General features: G+C 44.1%; 2 protein-coding genes across 4 annotated transcripts in view; both read right to left on the bottom strand.

Annotated features, from left to right (window-relative positions):
• The window catches only part of LOC105462637 (unconventional myosin-Ie-like), a 31250-nt gene extending 24205 nt beyond the window's left edge, over positions 1-7045 (bottom strand). The window contains exons 1-4 of the mRNA XM_011709359.1: positions 6734-7045; positions 444-569; positions 228-317; positions 57-151 (exon numbers count right to left, since the gene is read on the bottom strand). Coding sequence (XP_011707661.1) covers positions 57-151; positions 228-317; positions 444-569; positions 6734-6736 — 314 coding nt within the window. The 5' untranslated portion in view covers positions 6737-7045. The remainder of the gene's footprint in view (positions 1-56; positions 152-227; positions 318-443; positions 570-6733) is intronic.
• A 1535-nt stretch (positions 7046-8580) lies between these two features.
• Positions 8581-18001, bottom strand: part of LOC105462639 (FERM domain-containing protein 5) — a 32738-nt gene continuing 23317 nt past the window's right edge. For 2 of the 3 annotated variants that reach the window (XM_011709364.1, XM_011709363.1), the window contains 4 exons: positions 17413-17639; positions 16950-17117; positions 15583-16101; positions 8581-14201 (listed from right to left, as the gene is read on the bottom strand). In XM_011709364.1, coding sequence (XP_011707666.1) covers positions 13774-14201; positions 15583-16101; positions 16950-17117; positions 17413-17639 — 1342 coding nt within the window. In that variant the 3' untranslated portion in view covers positions 8581-13773. The remainder of the gene's footprint in view (positions 14202-15582; positions 16102-16949; positions 17118-17412; positions 17640-18001) is intronic. The other variant, XM_011709365.1, reaches the window with a different exon arrangement.

Consider the following 18001-nt stretch of genomic DNA (forward strand, 5'->3'; position numbering starts at 1 on the left):
CATTTCGAAATCCTTTCCCATGTAAGATTATCTTAAATGCGATCGTGTACGTTTACCTAATAATGACGCAATGACTTTCGTTGTCGATCAGCATGTTCCTGTACATCTCGTCCGCCAGTCCGTAGATGTGCGGTGGGTTCTCGTACGGCGCCTAAAACAACACGAGACTTTCTTTCATGTTTTCTAACGAGAAAAATTATATTTAATAGTATCTTATTTATCCTTACCGCGCCTTGGTATATTTCGACTTCCTTCTCTCCGAAGTATGGCATCTGCTTGAAGGGATTAATCGATACCAGTACGGGTCCGATGCAAGTCTAATGACATTTTATAAGGAGCATTCATTTCACGAATTATTTATGATTAGATTAATTCAAGATTAATATTAAGTTATCTCGATACATTTTTCCGAAATTATGCACCGTACGCATGAAAAAGGATACAAATATGTAATCGTCCATATATCTCTTTCTGAGATTTTCGATGATGGCATCCTCGTTGATCTTCGGCAGGAGGACCATGTCGTCCACCCCGGAGATTTTGACATTTTGACTCTGCCAGTGGTACACCTGGAGGATAAAGAAATAAACTTGACTTTTGGTCGACGAAATAAAATTGACTTTTTAATCGAGAACACGCCTCGACTTCGTAATATTCGTCGCTGAATTTATTGAAAACATACGGACGCAGCGACACACGCGAAATCGGCGGACGTCCGCGCATTGTGAATCCAATTACAATTTCTGTGTCGCGACTATCAGAAGTGCTTATTCGCTCCGACATTTCACGGATCGCCGATTCATCGATCGCTTCCGCTCCTCTTTCAGAAGGGGAGGAAGAAAGGGGGGGGGGGAGCAAGGGATAGTTCAGTCCAGCGCTCTTACCATGCCCTTTTAACGCACTGGCTTATAATAATAGACGCTATACTTGGCCATTAACACATTATTTATATATAGCGATTTTTAAACAGACTTGATCAAAGTCGGACTCGGTCTACATTGCAAGGGACGCGTTCTAACGTTTTATCAAGCAAGTAATACTGGTTAGAGTACATTTATTTAGCTTATTGGGTCACCGTGACAAAAAAAAGTTGCCAATAAAATCACGAATGATGACATAAACTTTTGCTCCTTTTCTAATATACTAGAGAATTTTTCTAGCGCGGAAGATTGTAAAAGCTCCTTTCTCCTCTCTATTTCCTCTATATATTTATTTGAATAGATTAAGTATCTCTCGTATTTCTTTATACCCAATGACGGTTTGTACAATTGAGAAATCCATGCGCATTGAGTAAGAGTCGGTCGTGAAGAAGCCAATGTGAAAAAAAAAATGCCGTGAATAGGGAAGTCCGGCGTGTGAAACGGGCATTCTCGGTTGCACGCGGCGTAACATTGGAGAATGTGAGAGAAATCGTAGTCAGCGTATATGGATACTTCCGGTCGAGCGATTCTCTTTCAACGGATTCCATACAACCGAGTATATCGAGTAACTATATAGTGCAAGGATGTCGCGAGACCGGGCCTCTTTCGTGGTCGCTCTAGCGAGGCTTAACTGCATTTTAAACGATCGTTCGTTGTAATCCGTCGTCGGGGGTCGAAGCCAATTAACGGATTAAATTAAAGAATTCTAAGCGTATCGATTACGTTTCTGTATAGACTATACATTACGGATTATAATTATAATTACGTATATATTTCATTTGTTAGACCAGAATTATTAACTATCATTTTTAACTTTTAGAGATACGCAAATAAAATGTAATACGGGTGAGCAGTTTGTAAAACATTTTCCCCTCTCTCTATAGAAGGCCTGTCACTATCGATCGCGCCATATGCCGCGTCGTTAACATCTTGGTCCAATTAGTATTGGCGGAGCATCTCGCCCATATGGGACATGGCGAATGGCCTCGGAAGCGGGCCTCACAATCGGGAAAGTTAGAAAGAGAGAAAGAAGCGGGAGGAAAAGATGGGATTTCGTCAGGCCCCCGTAGAAAGCGGCGGGAAGTGGCGTTCGCGCTTAGCTGACAATGCCCAGCGAGATGAATGGTCACGCTCGCCAAGCTTACCGCTTCGCGTCGTCGCCACATTTCGACGGCAGACACAAGTTTCATTCGACAATGGGAGCGAGTGGCGATCTTGCCATCGGTCTAACTCGATCGCGGCAGGGGGGGGGGGGGGCCATTATAGGATCAAGCTAATTATGACCGATGGGGCTACTGACCGCGCGATCGATCGCATAACGTTCCCTCTTGTTGTGCCGCGCCGCGGTCCGCGCGTGCCGGACCAGAGCAGAGGCATGATTTCACGGCTTCCGCCGCAATGAAACTGTCTGTTCGTTCACCGCAGTTCCGCCGGCGCGGCGCGGTGGCGGTCAACAAGATATATCGCGTTGCTGCTGCTCTGGCCTCTGTCGCGGTCACCGACAGTCCTCTTCTGCAATATTTCGTTGGAAACTGCTGTGTCGAAACAAACTTCTCGTGGTATATAAATATATCGCTTATCTGTCGATTATCTGTGATAATCGGAAGACTAGCCTATCTTTTTTCCGTTTTAAAGAGGTGTTGAAATTTTATTTCCGACAAAATTCTTTTGAGAGACTTCAGAGAAATTTTACTTAAAAAGGCATCAGACATAGGATATACATATATATGTATACCTATTGTTTTAACTGAAATGTCATTTCTTTTAATCGATGTATCCTACTGTTGTTTATTGATTCGTAATAACATTTATTAATACCCGTCCGCGGCAAATCGTTCATTGTCAGCCAAATGATAACGTCTCCTATCTTCTGTTATTGATAAGCCAACAATAATCGAGTAATTGATTCGAACCGGATGTACAACAACACGTGTTATCAGTCATCTTACGATGTGGTATACCATTTTTATTGATTACGATGATAATATATACGATAGTATCCGATAATATACTTAAGTAATAAAATGTAGTTTTCCGTATTTTGAGGAGACGCGTCGAAGAAAGCTATCTCATCCGACGAAAAATTCTGAATAGCTTATGTAAAGAACAATGGACGCGCACAATGGAATGAAAAAGCCTAGTTGAGGTAATATTTTTCGCAATAATTTCTTCGCAGTGTTTTAAGATGCTTATTCGCATCGTATTATCAAAAATTAAAGATCCATCTAATCGTGATCTCACTATTCCGGCTTTCAACTTGTGATTGCAAGCCTGACATTAATTCGGCGTGCAGTTCAAATAGGTAGCTGAATATTAATTTAGAATTCACACAGAAATATTATTAGACACCAAGATCTAGCCTCGACCGTGAAAGGCGCTCTCAAATTTATTTGTGGTATTCACTTACGCGGCCTAGTTCAACTTATTATGGATTATAATTGGACTGAAAATTTTCCGGCCGATAACGAATCCGACACTGGACGCTACCGTTCACAAATCATTTGAACCTTGCATCATTTGAAAGTAACTCAGAAGTGCTTAGAAATAATCTCGTGACTCATGACAGGTGGAGACGTCCGCTGATAGAGAATGTTGCACTCAAAGAATATTCTCAGAAAGATTATCTCGTGGCGTTCGCTTTGTGAAAAAACGCGCGGGTATCGCCGACCCGCCGTCAATTCTCGAGAGACCGACTTGGACAATAAGAGACGGACACACGCCTCCCTTGGCCTTGTTATACCGCTCGCATCCTTCGGAACGATTAACAATGCCGCGATTATAAGCACGCGACGCAAGGAAGGACGTGTGCGTGCGTGCGTACGTTATCGTCCCGCGCTAGACTCATATTTGCACGTCGGCGATAAAACGCGCGTTGCCTAACCGTCTTCGGCGATAACGATCTCTCTCTCGCTTTGCCGCGAGAGAGCCGCCGCCGCCGCACGAAATTCCGAGCGATCGAGAATGGAGATTGAGCGAACGCGCGCGCGCCTCGCGTCACTCTGCACCGTCCGTCGCCTCTAATTGAATCGAGTTGAAATAATAGATTCAATTTATATGACGTGCGACCATGTCGCGATGCGTATCGTTATAATAAAGGGGGAAAAAAAATTCCCGTTAACGCCATATCTTAATAAAAAATCAATTTTTCCCTGATGGTGGCTCTTTGATAAATCGCCACCTTCGTCTCCCCACATCGCGCTTCTTTAAATAAATATTTATCGATCCCTGATGACGCGACGCGACGGAGGGGGAGCGCCACGAAAGTCGTAAATGCAAATCCTAACAGGATATTCCATTATATCGGTCGGCGTACGCAATGTGCACAACCGTAAAATTCCCATCGCATAATAACAGTTGTAAAAGTGTTCTCAGAAGGTACGGAGGTTACCGATACGCGTACCTTATCGGGGAGAGCTCCGAGATACGTCATTACACGCATCAGTGGCGATTCTTCCCTCTCTCCCTCCTCCTCTCTTTTTCTCTATTTCTCACTCTCTCTCTCTCTCTCTCTCTCTCTCTCTCTCTCTCTCTTTACACCGTTATGATCGCTCTGATTTCCAGGAGACAGTCCATTAGATAGCTGCAATTGGAGAGAATTTTGCCTCGTGAATGGCACTACCGGATGATGTCGCAGTCGCCATGAAAATTGGAAGAAATTGCAGCTGCAGTATCATTGCGAGCGTATCCGGATTCTTAGCTGTGTCACCACGGCAAATATCTACTCCAGTAAATAATGATAACGGGAAACTTTATCTGAATATTTATTAGACCATCGAATCCATTGCTACCGGTATACGCCAAGTATTACAAAATACAGATGAAACAATTTGTGAATATGTGAACAAATGTCTCTGTGAAAATGGGGGGACTCCCCTTGAAATCTGCGCCCTCAACAATCGCCAATGCAATTGTCGACGCGGCATTCAGCCCGAGATGCAGCACTTATACAGATGACAGCGTCCAATAAGCATGGCGACCGCGTGACGGCAATCGTCCGTCTTTAACCGTTCGGACCAAATAGAGATCGCCTACGAAAGCCCCGTCCGCGTCGCGAGATGTCTACCTCGCTCACGAAAGTGAGGGGGACGTGAGCGAGGAAGTGGCGGAGAAAAAGGCGCGAACTAGTTCAACGAACCTGTTTTAAAGTCTGTCCGTGGAAAAACGTGACTCACCGCGCGCGCGCGCGCGCGAGATGCAATGCCGCATAATCTTGTTTTTGTAAATTTATTAGGCATCAGCGGAGTATGTATGCATTTGCATCGGGAATTCCGATCGTCGACCGCTGGACATCCAGGCAGTTTTATCGAGACGGCGCGCGAAACCCGCTGACGTTAAACCGCGCGCACTCCGTGGAGATCGAAGATTCGTCCGGTCGAAAACATTAAAAGTCAATAGAAAACCGACAAGATTTTCGAATCGATTTTATCATTATTTGCGGAAGACGAATATAAATTCAGATTAATAAAAAAGAAATATGAAAATATTAAGATTATTAAAAAATTATATTTTGGATCTGCGGGAGGTGCAGAGATGCACCGGTAACTTTCCGGAAAAAAAATCCGGAGCTTTGATGATTAATGGATTTCCTGGAAATGCGATCACTCACCGATATACGTGTGTATCAAGTACGTCATCGACGTAACTATTTTCTCTCGAGGGCGATTAACGCGACAACAGTCCTTGCGCGCAAACACGACGGCAATCAATGTAAAATGGGATAATTATCGGTTTCCAATTAATTTCAAAGTCGCCTCTAATGTCCTCCCCGTTTCGCAAGTGACGAAACGTAACGCCGCCGCGCAGCCTGCGCGTTTCTGCAAAGATTTCGCTTTCGCTTTAATTAACGGGAACAATCAATCGTCGCCGCTTCAAGAAAGCGTTTCCTGCATCACGTTTGACGTTGAGGGCATTTTAGTGATCTTGCTGTCTTGAGCCACGAGAAAATGAATCACTTCCCGTTCATGGATCGCGAGACAAAGAAAGGCGGGACGCAAAGAGACGCATTCGCGACACGAAGATCACGCGAGAATCATGAATCCTATGAATACGAGCAATTTTATGGTCGCTCTTTATTCTTCACAAGTCTTCTTCACGATTTTAACTCTATATAATTCGACGTATTCTTGTCGCAAGTCCGTGCACTTTGTGCACTTGTAAATACCAAGACTCGTGCACAATCGTTAATCGTTAATCGATATAAAAAATTCTTCTTATAAAGATTTAATTTAATACCTGTATCTCGAAGGTAAGAATTTTTATGGGGATATATTTCTGACGTCATCCAACTACAAGACACTTCATTATTCACGATCCAAGAGTCAAAGCGGCACGATACAATCTGGGCTGAATTTAAAGTTTACACTGAGGTCAGACTGAATATGACGGAACATATATTTATATTCAAGTCTCGATAGGAACTCATTATTTCACAGCGCGATCCTGCACACAGGGATATCACACATTTCTTTAACATTCCTTTAACATTTCTCGTTTTAATCAAATTTATTTTCTATTCTTGTATCACGTTAAAACAGTTATATATATTTTTTGTATCTATACATTTATTACATCGCGTATAGCCTTTTATATAAATAATAAATGAATAAAGCACTTGAAATATCAAAATTATAATTTTCAATAATAATGCAATATTCTGATCGTTCATTTAACAAGAATAATGCGGTCTCCCTTCGAAACTCAACATTCCATTTATTCTCGATATTTCAGACTGACTTCAATAATTAATCGAAAACTTAAAAAACTAAAATTACCAGCACCGTTTCGCTCATTTAATTAAATATATCTTCAATTACCATTTCGTTGAAATTGAAAGGTCAGATCCAGTCGTCCAAGTCGCGTCCACCAGGTAGTTAGCTAGTATCACCAAGCGAGCCTTTTAAGTGCTCCGAATCATGTCGCTGACACAAATGATGCACGTGACACACCGAGGATGATCACCGATTCGCGATCGAGCAGCGCTCCGCGTTGTAAATGACAGGCGAAACGCCGGGCAACCGGAAAACGCACACGCACACACACACGCACGCGCGCGCGCGCACACACGTACATACACACACGCCCCGATGTCGACGGCTTCGTAGTCCGTCGCGGACTGAAGACCGAACCGACACACCACGGTGAGTCACGGGGCACCGGTATCTCGGGGACGCACGCCGCCTTTGTAAGAGGCGCGACGCGCCGCGCCGCGTGTCCGTCCGGTGCTCTCGGGGTATCTCCGGATTCCGCGCGCCACGCGTCTAAATCCTCCGCGTGTCGCGCGCGCGTATAATTTTAGACACGTTATTACGAGCCACGGCGGAGTTTCGTCGAGAATTTACCCCGCAGAGTCCGATCGACGCTCTCCGCGAGTATAAATGTCTTAATTATAGCGCCGGGGCGCGCGCGCGCGCACGACTAGCCGGCATCAATCTTCTCCGCTTTTCATCTCGCGCCGGAGCGCGCGGATCCAATTTGGCTTCCGAGCTATAATACGAGGAAACGCGCGCTACTGCACGTCGCGCGCGTCGGATTAAGTCACGTAGCGAGAGATCGTGAGATCTCTCTATTTACCGCGAAGTGAAGTAAACTCTCCGTCGCGCGTTTGCTCATTTCGTCATTTAAACCGTTAAATGCCGCGGCGCGTGCAAAGGAGGAGTGTAACGCGACGACCGAAAGGGGGAAATCGGCATACATCCCGGGACGTGAAAGTTGACTCGGCGCTACATTGATGTTTGTATACAAATGGTCGTGATAACGACCGCCAATGGCGTCGTTCCGGTATTAGGTCCTGGCAAAACATCAATAGCAGGTGGGTACACTCCTTTCACGGGCAAGGCGTGTAGCCTGCCTTATATGTATCCGCCCCGTATCTCGCCTTCTCTCTCCCGCGCGCGCGAGAGACTATTGCCAAGCTGCGTTTTAATCCAAGGCCGCCGTTAATTCACTTTCCACGGATGAACTCGTCCCAGTTTCGCGGATACGCGGATCTCCGCGGCGAGATTACGGCTCATCGTTGCGAGAGATTAATATCTTTACAGGTCCAGTTGTTTTAGCTAATGTCGAAAGCCAGATATATCGTTCGCGATCTTACGCTCGATCGCGAAAAACAAAGGTATTGATTTATTGAGCACGCGTTCTGGACACGAGCGAAAATCGGCGGCAGACCGCGACTCTTAAAAATCACGCCACGATGAATCATATGATTACATTACATACTCGTGTATCGCGGTCCCGATTCGTGATGCTATATATTGATGAAATGATATCTTCGCTTTTAAACTGCGCGCGTGACTAAGTAAGGCGTTGTTGCGGATTTTTCGTTATCATCTTCGCCGATTAGATTACTCCGCGTCGATATCTCTGTAAAATATTATATGTTATTCGTACATATTTTAATAAGCACACATATTCTCGAGCATTATTTATTGGCAATAAAGTAAATTAGTTCGTACGATCGTTTCAGTCAAGTTTAAATAATTAATTATAATTATAATTAGAAAGGCTGAGAAAGTTAATATTCAAGCAATCTAATTCACGTTTTATTTTAATCCGATAGGAGGAATCGGAGATTTAAATGCAAGAATTGCAATCGCTTGTTCGATCGCGAAAGGAAGCCACGAATCTTTGGATGGTATCCCATTAAAATATCTCGCTTCGCGCGTTTGCAATGAAATGTTCTGTTTATTCATGCATGCGATACAAAATTTCAAAGACTAACAGACCAGGAAAAAAAAACGCACCCCTCATACGACTATACAACTGTTCGCTACAATTTGCAAGCGTACAAAAAGTGTACATACGAATGGAGATTGTAGAAAGATTATCATCGTTATTTCGTTTTGATTAGCGCATAGCTCCATTCTCGTCGTCATGTCGGCCGTTTTTTTCTTTTTTTTTTTTAACTAACATTGCATTTACACCCATCATCCACCGTCACATTTGTACACAACGTATGTATTTAGCCCTCTGTTAAATTATTCCTGCGGTCGCGTCCGTACAAAGGTATTCAGTTTGGTGAAGTTTTTACTTACGGTAGCAGCTACAGCGAATAAATTACTCTCTTACCCGTTATAATTATCAAATAAATAATCTAACAAATTAATCCCGAGAACCTCAATAACCTCGACTATTTAAAAAGTAACGCAGTAGGCTAGATGTTGTACATTTACATGAGAAGATCCGCATATTTCGGCAGCGATATCGAAGTAATTACAGTAACAATTGACGTGTAGCCGTGTTCAGCATTAAGTATACCGATCACACCGATTTGCGCGCGCCAGAAGAGTGTTACGAATTTTTACGGCTCTTTAACGAGGAAACGAATTTGGGATTTTTTGCAGTCGTGTGCGACGAACGAGACGAGTTGATTGGTAAACGCGCGATGTACGCAATCTTAAGTCAAGAGAATTGCTGTCGCGTTTGCAGTTTCGCACGCGTGAAACATTACATTAAGATCAATTTGTAATAAGGACGAAACGCGGCTTGCAACAATGTGTCAACTGATGATACGAAAATCTTATCGATAATACGAATATCATAAAGAGAGATAACTTTGATTTTTTTTTCATATCTGCGCGCAACTACATCTCGCACGTTTTTCAAAATAACGTACAATGCAATAGAATTACGTATTCTCAAAAGAATCTCGGAGTATTTTCATGATTACTAAACAATTCAACGCAAAAGATCGTCTACAAGATCTATTAGCTATTCCGATTTGGAATTAATTAAGGTCTCGGCTGAGCGATTCCCCAAATTAAAGAGAGCTAAGTTGCTGTTATCAATTATAACAGCCTGATACCAAATTCGTCGCCGATAATCACGTTATCAACTAGGTCTAAATTATTGAAAACGTATATGTTACCTCTCTACAGCTCTTGGACTCGTCCTGCATACTGCCTGCCTTCAGTCGTTGCGCAAAGATCATATAATCCGCTAACGTTTAACAATTTTAACATTACAGTTGAACCTTCCTCCTTCCTCCTATATACAGCTGCTGTTATCGTCTATAATAAACTTAATTTTATCAGGAAAGTTCTGAAAAGTGTATCGCGCCAGAGCTGCTGTGCCACGTTCCGACGAGTTTTGAACTCACGCAGTATTTATTCCGTTCTATCCCTTGTGTCAAACAATTGTCCATCCTTGCTCCTCAAACTTGTCGCATTTTTAGACCGAGCGTCTACTCGAAAGTTTTACTCTCCGAAGCGCGGTTCTTATTACAACGATCGAGACTCGCAAGCAGAAATCCCAGTCTCGTTATTTTACGCTTCTCGGAGAATGTCTGGAATTGAAAAGTAGCTCTGTCAAGCACAAACTCTTGAATAACGTAATTCATTAGTTATTCAGTTGTATGAATTTTGCTGTCAGGAGAGTAGCCCTTGGAGAGTACAACAAATTGAACGTGGCATCGCAAGAGATTTTTTATTTGTTTACTTATCTGATGTCCATCGGATTTCACTCTCAAAGATTGCTCGTAGAACGGGATCATCCAGATTTGGATTAAAAAGTAGCATATCAATTTTCCGCATTTCAATCCGAACCTTCGTCCATGTGTTTTTCCGTTTTAAATTTCCTCCTCTTCCTTTTTACACGGATTTGCCCAACGAGCGGGTATCCTTAATTAACAACTAGAATTACATATTGCAATTGACATCCGTTTATTTATACAGTTAGCTTGTCGCTCGCGGCGCTCTCCTGCTCCAAAACGAACAAAGCTTCGTCGTCAAAAACGAAACGTGACCTTCTTTGCACGGATAAATCTTCGCTTACATTATCCAATTTAAGCGAATTAAATTTTGATTCGAACTAAACTCGTCGGCCCCCGTCGGCTTATTAGTGAGCCGCGGAAGTACAGCGAGGCTCCACGTGCCGAAACGCGCGCGTTTTCCCTGATAACGCTAATAATAGACTAGGAAGGAGGTTTTGTTTATCGCTCACCTGGGAAAACCCGAAATCTCACGGACCTCCGTTACTCATTTATTAACAGCTGTATGTACGTCGCGTCTCGCACAGTTACCACTCTAATTTCCTAGAGCCGTCTGTACTACGGTCGACGACACTTTCCCTTTTCATCAAACGTCCGGAAAGCACCTTCGAACTGACAAATCTGTCTTTCTCGAGAATTTCCGCGAATCCACGCGTCAACGACTCCGAGGGACACGAACAGGTCTCGCGGACAGGAGAGCGCCGCCGTGCACCGACGCGAAGATCGGCGTGAGATTCATTAATTTACTTTTAGCTTCTGTTTCACCTTTTTCCTCGCGCCACCCCATTTTCGTTCAGCTTAGGGCGGATTTCGAGCGAATCGAATGACACGAAAGGGTGTAAGACAGCGTAGGCACTTTTAGGAAAAATGGCTGACAGTGAGGCTGCGTGTCCATTCGAGAGTTAAGAAGACATTCTTCTCGAGAACAATGTCAACTGTACAATTTTATAATTATGAGGAGGAGAGAGAGAGAGAGAGAGAGAGAGAGAGAGAGAGAGAGAGAAAGACAGTTGTCGGACAATTTTCTTCGGGAATTTTTGCTGTCGACAGGAAAATTTTGTCGTTTTTGACAGTAAAACACTGGAGCGGACATTCAGTTTAAGGTGTAAGACGAATCAGGACCTGCTCGCATATATAAATATGCAAGTTGTATTTCTATATATACATATAATTACGTAGAACTTTGGGAAATCGCTTATTACAATTTTGCAGATAAAAGTTCTTTTTAAAACTTATCTATACAATTTTTTATCTTTAAGTCAGAAATAATCAAATAATGCCAATGCGAGCCGATGTTGGTGCGTATAATAATTTTTTTATTGTTACAATATCCAGCCACACATAAATTGCGCACCGCACTTTTTGTCGGTCTTAAGACACAGTTCTTTAAATGAAGCTGGAATTCACTGTAACGAATTAAATTGACAAGCAATTTTTATCTTTAAAATTGGAAATTAATGCATACGTGCTGTATAATTATACAATCTGCTTTAATTTCGTTCCATTGCTTTTTGATTTATTTGTATCCGCGTAAGACGCAAGGATTAAAAGGTAAAGGATTTTCCCAAAATTCCTTATAATTTCCAAATTTCCTTATAATTTCATTTAAACGCGATACTCGAAGGCAGATCCTGACAAATCTCACTTTCATAGGAAAAAGACCTTTAGATGTTATATCAAGAATTTGCACGCTGCGATGAAGGATGTTATACTCTCGCGACAGAATAAGATGACGAGACAAAGTGATTACGCACATCAAGCTCACCTATGCTCACGCACATCCGATTAAGAACGCAAGGGAATCGACAGCGGATCGGCGGGGATCGTCAATTTTCAACGCTGCCACGCAATATCCTCCGCTATTTTCCGTACTAGAGCTGCACGCATATAGCCTACAATTATCTACGAAACGATTGCTTTTCGTTGACGATTTAAAATAATCTAGTCTCTATAAGTAGCGTCGCCTCGTCAGTGATTTGTATATATATATATATATTATATATAATATATTACACATTCGCCTGTGTGTATGTGTGTGTGTATGTGTGTAAGTGTTGGGTATGTACGCTCTTTCTTTCGTCTCTTCACAATGTCAAAATATCTTTACTTTGTCTATTTATACCGGCGCACGTATGTTAGCGCTGTGTTTTTGCGCGTTTCTTCGAGTTGTCCTTCGGGGGACACACACGGGGAAAGTTTCGCGAAAATCCGGAGAGAAAGAGCACTCCTGTCCTCGTTCTTTTCAAAGTAACACGATAGGCCATTCGATAACCAACATCGCACTATGTATGTATACATAACGTCCGTTCGCGAGTCCGGAAGGTATCCCACTTGCATCGAATAAAATCGAGCTCTTATAGCCAAAATTTGTAATCTTTTTTTTTTTTTTTTTTCAAATAACGATATGAATAAAATATTGCAATACAGTCAACGCGAGATATGCCTATAATTTTATGCAATATATTTATTATAACGAATTTTTAAGATCAAGCCAATGCCATTTTAAGATGAATAGCTCGCTAAAAATGACGAAAAGATTTTTTCTTTAGTCGTTGCGACCGTATACAGAAATCTTAAAAATCTTAAAAATTTATTATTCGAGTGTATTCAATAAATCAATTATTAATGTTATTCATTAAACAAGGTGTACATTGCAATATATTCTCTCAAAAGAAAATTATTGTATAATTCGCGGAACTTAATAATCAACTGCAAGATAAATGTGTTTTTATAGATCCACATCCTGCTTGAAGTAACAAACGAATCAGCAGCGACTGGCATCAGCGAGTCAGCTAATGAGAACTTGAGGAAACTCGATAAAATAAATACGCGTGATCGTAAAACAAATAAACGTATTACGAATAAAATAAAACGTATGAAAACATAATTTTATACATACATCCTGCTCACATCCCGATTAAAAAACAACCTTTGTACAGTTTCTTCTTTTATATAGAATTCTGATTTCCTGTCGGATCGAATTGAATTAGAAACGCGTGCCTCGCGCGTAAGCCGCGCGGAGATTCTCCGACCTCGGCTGATCCCTTCAACGCGATGTTTCTCGTCTCTCCTCTTCCTTCCGGCCTTCCTTTCTTTTGCTTCCGGTAACACTCGGTCTTCTCGGTCCGAAGCACTCACGCTCGTGCGACCAAGTTGCAACGCGACGGCGCGCAACGGGGGGAGGGCGGAGGGGGAGAGGGAGAAGGGAGGTAGGGTCGAGAGCGAAATAGGAGGCGCATGTTCTTTTCTCCGCGACTTGTGGGCCGTAAATTCTCTCAGTCACAAGCCCCGTCCCTGGCAACTTGGCACTGAAGGGAGAGCGAGCTACGCGATGACGTAGGACGACCTCGGCTCGGTCATCTTGTCGCATCAGAATAGGCCGAGCTTGGTCCGCAGGAACTCCTTGATCGGAATGTAATATTGACTCCTCAAGGCCACCATCTCCGGCATCTTGCGCAGGTCGTTGAACAGCGTCGTGTCCGTCTCGAACACCAGCACGATCACGATGAACACCACCGTGATCACCAGCACGATCACCGACATAAAGATCCTGACCCCCACGTGCAGCTTGCCGCTGGCCGCGCGTCGGACGCCCTGATGATGATGCTGATGATGGTGATGATGATGCTGCTGCTGGAGGCAGAGCTTGGAATTCTGCAGCTTCTGCATCTTCGGCACCGGCGTGACCGAGCGGCTGTGCGGCTTGCCGGACGCGTCCAACAGCTGGCTCTCCGACGAGGAGTGGTCGAAGGAGTCCCTGAAGTAGTAATCATTCGCCTCGCCCTCGTACTGACCGACTGAAACAGAAAGGACGCGATCGATGCTATTGGATTGTGGGCTGTGCGTTAGCGGGCGACTCGTATAAGGGACGAAGACGTTACATGTGTGGAAGGGTTTTCTGACGATCCCACTCCGAGGTTTGCGAATGTTCGTGGAGCTGGCGGAGGGTTTTTTTTATGACGTCGTAAAGTCAGTTGAAACCATTCTTTTATTTGCAACAACTCACTTCCGTCTGCTTATTCGAGCCAATGTTTCCTTTGCTTTTAACTCTCTAATAAAGAACGAAATGTATAGACGTAAAAATCACGGATAAAGTAGCAGCGTTAAACTAATTCAATTTACACGGATGATAAGGAAATGTGTGTATCTATTATTAGGCGCTTCATTACATCGCAACGCGAAATCGGATTCAAAAGAGGATAAGAATAAACTGGACGCTCTTAAATATCTTCTTGAACGAGTAAATTTGCTAAATAAATCGTATTATCGAAACGGAATAATTTCTGTCTAGAAATTATTATTAAAATATTATTTGCATGATTCATTATTGCAATCTACTCACCTGATCGTCTACTTATTCGAGATACTCGTAATATGTTATTATTTTTATAAATGTATAATATAAAATAAAATGTTAGAAAGTGTTATGTTAGAAGAATTTGGAAAGAGATTGTAAAAGAATTTCACGTCTAATCTCATTCAAATTGCAATTTCGTCGAAAAAAAAATAACTTAAAAGGATTTCGTAATGCTGGCTCATTCGAGTGAGAGTTGATCATCGACCTCCACGAATCGACCCTACAGAGGAGATCGGCAGATAACCGCTTCACCGTGAATTTACGTATATTACGCGTGCACTCCCGTAATCATCGTACATCTCTCGTAATTGCGTTCGTTATTTTACCAATTTGACCATCGTACTCGGGACTTGGCTGGGATATGACGGGTATCTTTCGACGACTCCTAAATACTCGGGACGTCCGAAATGCTGTCGTCCTATCCGACAACCAACTTGTCAAGGTACGATGGCCGTAATATCCCGTGAAATGTCTCGCGGATCCCACCGGGGGTGGGGGGGGGGCAACGTGTGTACGGATGTGTGTCGGTTTGTATACGTTAACAGGCGCAAGCCCATGCAGACGGCAATAGTCGAAGCGTAACACAAAGGAAAGGCGCAAGGTAACAAAGCAGAGTCCAACTCCAACGACAACGACGTACACGCACAGGAGGGTAGGCACGGGGGAGAGGCGAGGATATAAATACGCATGACAGAGGAAAAGAGAGAAAGAGAGAGACACCAGAGGGTGACGAGGGGGCGAGAGGCAGGTCGGGGAAGGAGAGAAGGAGGAAACGAAGGAGGTCTTTGACGTTTCACCGTCCTGGGGGTCTTCGCGCTTACCTGCTGCCTCCCGTCGTCCCGAGCGATCGAATCCATTCGACAGTCCCGGCGGCCCCGCGGCCAGATTCGCGCAACCGTTGGCGGTCTTCGTCGGCGTCGGTCCGCGGCCTACCCCGCCGTCGATCTCGCTTACCTCTACCCGCGTTTTACCCGCGTCGCGCGCGGAATGCACGCTTCTGAGAGGGATGCGTCCGTTGGCGCTCGCCGGCGCCTTCGAGCTCTTGATTATCAGGGCGGTCGACCGCACCACCGTCGGGTCGCATCGCTCGTTAATCAGGGCGTTAATGCGCTGCCGCACGACGTGCTCGACGTCGTGGCCCGCCAGCTCCTCCGAGCCTATCACTATTTTCTGACTGTACAACGGTTGCGGTCGGTTCAGCGTGCTCTTGGGAAATTTCAGTTTGGCTTTCGCACGGTTTGTGGTGATGGTGTTGGAGGTGGTGATGGTGGTAGTGGTGGTGGTGATGGTAGTAGTAGACGTGTGGGTGGCACTCGCATGCGTATCATTTTCGTCTACGGCTAAAAGAACAGAAAGAAAAGGGGAAAACAAATCAACCGAAGGTTCTAAAAAGCCAAAGAAGCGGCGGCGGCGGCGGCGGCGGCGGCGGCGGCGATAGCGATAGCGACGGTTTCGTAAAAAAATAAAAAAATAAAAAAAAACGAGAGCGATGGTTTTTCTCGGTTGCGTGTCGCTTACGCAACGAACCACCATCGATGCACGAACGACGTTCGACTTCGAGATTTAGCGGGCAATGCGAGCGGGCGGAGAGATTCAATTTACTTTTTATTCGCAGTTTTTGCCTTTATCTTTATAGAATAGAACAATGAATCAATATATTAATCTTTCAATTTTCTTTCTTAGGTATAATCTATATGTATATGAGAGTACTTAATTTCAGATCGATATAGAGGAAGTTTCGAAAGATTACCTCGCTTTCTGAAAAAGAGTAGAATTCTGCACGTTAAACGCTTCGTCATGCACTAGTTTCTATCAAAGACTAACAATATTTTTCTTACTATAGTACCTTAACAACTATGTACTGATTTGATCGTTGACGTCTGACTAAGAATACATTTCTCCTTCGTGGAATTTAAATGCAAGCTTCAAAGCTCTTGACAGGTTAATATTTTGCTGCTTTCGTTGTCGTGTACACATACGTCGCGGCGATGGACTCGAAATGGGCCGGGAGGCTGAACGAGATTAGGGTATCTAACGTTTTGAAACGTTGAGCGGGAAAGAGAGAGAGAGAGAGAGAGAGAAGAGAGAGAGAGAGAATGAAAGAGAGAGAGAGAAGAAAGAGAAAGAGAGAAAGAGAAGAGGGAGAGAAAGAGAGAAAGGGCGGCCGTTATTACGGCCGTTGACTAACCGTTGTTTCTCCTGGCGTGAATTTCTTGGTCCTCGGATACAGTCTCCAGAAGGGGCAAGGTATTGTCTGGACAGTAGGGCGAGCTGAGGGGAACCCCCGCGCCGCCCTCCAGCATCCCGGTGCCATCCAGGCCCGCGCTGTGACAGCTACGTGGTAAGCTGGAATAGCCTGAAATGTAAGGGAAAGAAAGAGCTCGTACCACAGTTCATGCATCAAAAAAAGAGATCACATCTCAATTTACCTTATGGTACCTCTCAATTTTACGAAAAATCACGGCCACTGCGTGCGAAAATTGCGGTAATTAATCCCCGCGGCGAAATCCTGAATCTGCCTGAATATTTCTACCATTCTACATATATAGAGAAATGCGTGTTCCGCTGACACGCGGGCCACCAAGAGAAAAACGACACCGTATGCAAACTACGTGGAGGTAGAAACAGAGAAAAATAAGAGAATTACTCACGTATTTCGACGAGATCCTGGCTCGGCGTGCTCGGGGTCGCCGGTACGCTGCTGGCCTTTCTCCTCAAGCACGTCGTCTGGCAGCGTTGTATCGGCGGCTCCTCCTTCCGGAGTGGTCCTGCCTCCTCCAGAACTTCCCTCTCCGTTCTTCCGGTGTATTTAAATTTGTATCCCCACGAGAAGATGGAGCCGCCACTCACCACCGGCGCGTCCGACGCCCTCGGCAAGCTGCGCGCATAATCGAGCCGATTAAAAATTACTCGTGACGCTCTATATTATAGATATTGTATATACGCGATCGATAACCAACAATTATATAAATTATTCGCAGCGTTATTATTATGTCGCGGTGGATGGAAAACGCTTTTGCACGCGTCCCTTCTATAAGCTCGTTCGAAAGAAACACCGTCAGGAGCGATTATAATCCTCGTTCGGATCGTCGGATCACGAACTTCGTTCACTGCGGCGAAAAGTATCGAGAATAGGCCCTCTCCGGAATCCAACTAAGCAGAGGATTTATGCCCGCATAAATTTGCCGACCAGAATGAATTCAGGAGCGTGCGCTGGTCCCGCGATCGAAATCGTCGCGT

The sequence above is a fragment of the Wasmannia auropunctata genome, unplaced genomic scaffold, assembly GCF_000956235.1.
Source record: "Wasmannia auropunctata unplaced genomic scaffold, wasmannia.A_1.0 LD336095.1, whole genome shotgun sequence".
NCBI classification, from domain to species: Eukaryota; Metazoa; Arthropoda; class Insecta; order Hymenoptera; family Formicidae; genus Wasmannia; species Wasmannia auropunctata.